Source organism: Cicer arietinum, chromosome 3, assembly GCF_000331145.2.
Source record: "Cicer arietinum cultivar CDC Frontier isolate Library 1 chromosome 3, Cicar.CDCFrontier_v2.0, whole genome shotgun sequence".
NCBI classification, from domain to species: Eukaryota; Viridiplantae; Streptophyta; class Magnoliopsida; order Fabales; family Fabaceae; genus Cicer; species Cicer arietinum.
The window spans coordinates 34,318,667-34,323,666 of NC_021162.2; the positions used below are offsets into that span (position 1 = coordinate 34,318,667).

The window sequence follows — 5,000 nt, forward strand, 5'->3', positions numbered from 1 at the left end:
AAAGCATCTAAGTAGTAAGCCCACCCCAAGATGAGTGCTCTCCTATTCCGACTTCCCCAGAGCCTTCGGTATCACAGCCGAAACAGCGATGGGTTCTCTGCCCCTGCGGGGATGGAGCAAAAGAAGTTTTGAGAATTCAAGAGAAGGTCACGGCGAGACGAGCCGTTTTTCATTAACGATAGGTGTCAAGTGGAAGTGCAGTAATGTATGCAGCTGAGGCATCCTAACAGACCGGTAGACTTGAACCTTGTTCCTACATGACCTGATCAATTCGATCAGGTACTCGCCATCTATTTTTATTGTTCAACTCTTTGACAACATGAAAAAACCAAAAGCTCTGTCCCCCATCCCTTGAATAGATAGGGATGGACGGGCGGAGGACTTTGGTGTCCCCTACAGTGTCAATATGCTTTTTTTCTCAGGCCTTTACTTCGTTCATGTTCGATATTCTGGTGTCCTAGGCGTAGAGGAACCACACCAATCCATCCCGAACTTGGTGGTTAAACTCTACTGCGGTGACGATACTGTAGGGGAGGCCCTGCGGAAAAATAGCTCGGCGCCAGGATGATAAAAAAAAAGCTTAACACTTTTCATTCTTATTTCCTATCCCTATTCAAAAAGGGAATAAGAATGAAAAAGTTGTCTTATTAAAAACCCCAATTATAAAATCCAATCTCTCCCGCTTCACACCTCGAAACGTACCGTTCTTATTCTTATAGAGAGAGAGGCATGCGTTTTAACATTTTCTTAAGCAAAAATGGAAAGGGAAGGTGGTACTCTGGGAATAGATCAAATGGAGACAGGGTGGGGCCTATAGCTCAGAGGATTAGAGCACGTGGCTACGAACCACGGTGTCGGGGGTTCGAATCCCTCCTCGCCCACAACTGGCTAAAAGGGGAAGGCCCTTGGGGGTAGGAAAATCAATCATGACCGGCCTAGTGGAACGAGAGCTATGAAACTTAGGTATGGGTATTTTGTCGAAATCGAAGAGTCTTACTTTTATTTTCTTTCTAAAAAAAAACAATAAATTTTAAATATTTTAAACTACCATTTAAATATTATTTTTCCGAGACCCTTTGGAAAAATAATGCATTACAGACGTATGATAATGATAATGATAATGATAATGGATCCCATTGAATTAGATCCCATTGAATTAGATCCCATTGAATTAGATCCCATTGAATTAGATCCCATTGAATTAGATCCCATTGAATTAGATCCCATTGAATTAGATCCCATTGAATTAGATCCCATTGAATTAGATCCCATTGAATTAGATCCCATTGAATTAGATCCCATTGAATTAGATCCCATTGAATTAGATCCCATTGAATTAGATCCCATTGAATTAGATCCCATTGAATTAGATCCCATTGAATTAGATCCCATTGAATTAGATCCCATTGAATTAGATCCCATTGAATTAGATCCCATTGAATTAGATCCCATTGAATTAGATCCCATTGAATTAGATCCCATTGAATTAGATTCGGAAGACGAACCTTATAAAACTCGTCTTGACTCTTATCAAAAAAGGACAGGATTATCGGAGGCTGTTCAAACAGGCACAGGTGAAATAAACGGTATCCCTGTAGCAATTGGTATTATGGATTTTCAGTTTATGGGGGGTAGTATGGGATCCGTAGTGGGTGAGAAAATAAATCGGTTGATCGAATATGCTACCAATCAACTTTTACCCCTTATTATAGTATGTGCATTTGGAGGTGCGCGTATGCAAGATGGAAGTTTGAGCTTAATGCAAATGGCTAAAATTTCTTCTGCTTTATATAATTATCAAATCAATCAAAAGTTATTCTATGTAGCGATACTTACATCTCCTACTACTGGTGGGGTCACAGCTAGTTTTGGCATGTTGGGGGATATCATTATTGCCGAACCAAATGCTTACATTGCATTTGCGGGGAAAAGGGTAATTGAACAAACGTTGAATACGGAAGTTCCCGAAGGTTCACAATCGGCTGAATTTTTATTCGAAAAAGGCTTATTTGATTCAATCGTACCTCGGAATCTTTTAAAGGAGGTTTTAGGTGAGTTATTTCAGTTTCATGGTTTCTTTCCTTTGACTCAAAATGGAAATTAATGCAGACTCTAATTTTATTTTTGTATCCGAATAATTTATACTATTTGAAGTTCAAAATTGAAAAACAAAAATAAAATTAGAACACACAAGAGTAAAGTCATAAGATAATAATAGAAAGCTACTAAGAATAATAAAAATACTAAGAAAAATAAAAAGATATATTTTCAGAGACATGTTTCTTGTAGAAATCTAGGGCTAAATGGATACAGTTATTTCGCTCTACATTCCTTATATTTAATAAAATATTTATTATTTTTAGATTTTGGATTCTTAATAAATCTTATTAAGTTTTTTCTTTGATTATAGATTTACTATATTCTATACTTATTATGTATACTCCATTTATACAGTAAAAAATAGATATATCTATATTTATTATTTAAATATAGATATATCTATTCATTTAGCTATACGTAGTATAATTTTAAAAATAGAGTTAGTATAAGTCTATATGAATTCTAGTGATTAAATACTATCTTTATTACAATATACTAATTACAATATAATAATAATCCAAATATTAATCTAAGAATCAACAAAAAATAACAGGTACAAATTAAAAATTGAGGTACCCCATTTTATGATAAACTTACCTTCCTTTTTTGTTCCTTTAGTCGGCCTAGTATTTCCGGCAGTTGCAATGGCTTCTTTATTTCTTTATGTTCAAAAAAATAAGATTTTTTAGATACGGGCAGTAGTAACAAGTCTCATATATATATTTTTAAAGTTCAATTTATTTGCACAGGTACAAATTTAAAATAGAGGTACCCATTTTATGATAAACGTTTATGTGTTTTTAGTGGGCCTTGTATTAATTGTAATGTCTGGTAGTACTCCATGCAACGTTATACAACGTTATACGACTAAAGGAACTTGTCCAGATTCTTGAGTGTACCAATGGAAATAGTTCCGTATTCTTGAGTCTATCAATGAAAATAGTTGTATCAAAAAATTTCAAAAAATAAATGCTTTCTTTAAGAAAGCATTTATTTTTTGAAATTTTTACTTTTGAAACAATTTTTTTCTTCTTCATTCAAATTGGCGGTGGATTATTTTCTTTTATTATTTGATTTCTGTATTTTTTTTTTTCAAATGAAAGTAAAAAACGAACTTCCGAATTACAAATAAAAAAAAAGCGAGAAAAAATTATCAATTTATATGAGTAAATTAGAAATTGATATATAGCTAAGATCTATTACTTATAATAGAGCTTAGGCTTGATAGAAAGATTATTATTATATATAGTTGATAAATGAGATGAAACTGAGTTCATTAAAGATGAAAAATGGCAAAAAAGAAAGCATTCATTCCCCTTCTATGTCTTACATCTATAGTCTTTTTGCCCTGGTGCATCTCTTTTACATTTAAGAATAGTTTTGAATCTTGGATTATTAATTGGTGGAATACGAAACAATCCGAAATTTTCGTGAATATCATTCAAGAAAAAAGTATTTTAAAGAAATTCATAGAGTTCGAGGAACTCTTCCTCTTGGATGAAATGCTAAAGGAATACCCGGAAACACCTTTACAAAACCTTCGTATCGAAATCTACAAAGAAATCATCCAATTGATCAAGACGCACAACCAAGATCGTATCCATACAATTTTTCATTTTTTTACAAATTTCATCTGTTTGCTTATTCTAAGTGGTTATTCTATTAGGGGTAATCAAGAAATCATAATTCTTAACTCTTGGGTTCAAGAATTTTTATATAACTTAAGTGACACAATAAAAGCTTTTTCTATTCTTTTATTAACAGATTTATGTATAGGATTCCACTCGACTCATGGTTGGGAACTAATGATTGGGTCAGTCTATAAAGATTTTGGATTTACTCAGAATGATCAAATTATATCCGGTCTTCTTTCTACCTTTCCAGTCATTTTAGATACTTTTTTAAAATACTGGATTTTCCGTTATTTAAATCGCGTATCTCCGTCGCTTGTAGTGATTTATCATTCCATGAATGACTGAAAAAATGATTCACTGATCCAATTATAAAGTTTCTTTTGTTATAGAAAAGCTAAACATTCCAAAATTGACTTTTTCTTTTTCGTTCTACTCGTATTCTTCCTATATTCTAGGAAAATAATTTAAGTAAATAGCAGAATAATGGATAGGGAACCATGCCAGTAACCTACCTAATCTTATTGTAGAAATTTTCAGGATCAATGATTGGACCATGCAAACTAGAAAGGTTTTTTCTTGGATAAAGGAAGAGATTACTCCATCCATTTCCGTATTGCTCATGATATATATAATAACTGGAGCACCCATTCATATGCATATCCCATTTTTGCCCAACAAGGTTATGAAAATCCGCGAGAAGCTACCGGCCGGATTATATGTGCTAATTGTCATTTAGCTAATAAGCCCGTAGATATTGAGGTTCCACAAACTGTACTTCCCGATACGGTATTTGAAGCTGTTGTTCGAATTCCTTATGATATGCAAGTGAAACAAGTTCTTGCTAATGGTAAAAAGGGGGCTTTGAATGTGGGGGCTGTTCTTATTTTACCAGAGGGCTTTGAATTGGCCCCTCCTGATCGTATTTCGCCCGAGATTAAAGAAAAGATAGGTAATTTGTCTTTTCAAACCTATCGTCCCACAAAAAAAAATATTATTGTGGTAGGCCCCGTTCCTGGAAAGAAATATAGTGAAATTACCTTTCCTATTCTTTCTCCAGATCCCGCTACTAAGGGAGATGTTCGCTTCTTAAAATATCCTATATACGTAGGCGGTAACAGAGGAAGGGGTCAGATTTATCCCGATGGGAGTAAGAGTAATAATAATGTTTATAATGCTACAACAACTGGAATAGTAAACAAAATCATACGAAAAGAAAAAAGGTGGATACGAAATAACGATAGTGGATGCAGCAGATGGACGTGAAGT

The 5,000-nt window shown here is 33.9% G+C and overlaps 2 protein-coding genes and 1 non-coding gene across 3 annotated transcripts; all 3 read left to right on the plus strand.

The window, feature by feature from the left end:
• The first annotated feature begins 802 nt into the window (after window positions 1-802).
• On the plus strand, window positions 803-881 carry TRNAR-ACG (transfer RNA arginine (anticodon ACG)). Its single transcript has one exon. It is a non-coding gene; the product is annotated as a tRNA-Arg (tRNA).
• A 233-nt stretch (window positions 882-1,114) lies between these two features.
• Window positions 1,115-2,223, plus strand: LOC140919732 (acetyl-coenzyme A carboxylase carboxyl transferase subunit beta, chloroplastic). The gene has a single exon (XM_073366349.1). The coding sequence runs from the start codon at window positions 1,115-1,117 to the stop codon at window positions 2,102-2,104; it is 990 nt and encodes a 329-aa protein (XP_073222450.1). The 3' UTR covers window positions 2,105-2,223.
• Window positions 2,224-3,245: 1,022 nt separating this feature from the next.
• Window positions 3,246-4,178, plus strand: LOC101510897 (potassium/proton antiporter CemA). The gene has a single exon (XM_004514749.4). The coding sequence runs from the start codon at window positions 3,390-3,392 to the stop codon at window positions 4,077-4,079; it is 690 nt and encodes a 229-aa protein (XP_004514806.1). The 5' UTR covers window positions 3,246-3,389; the 3' UTR covers window positions 4,080-4,178.
• Window positions 4,179-5,000: the final 822 nt, after the last annotated feature.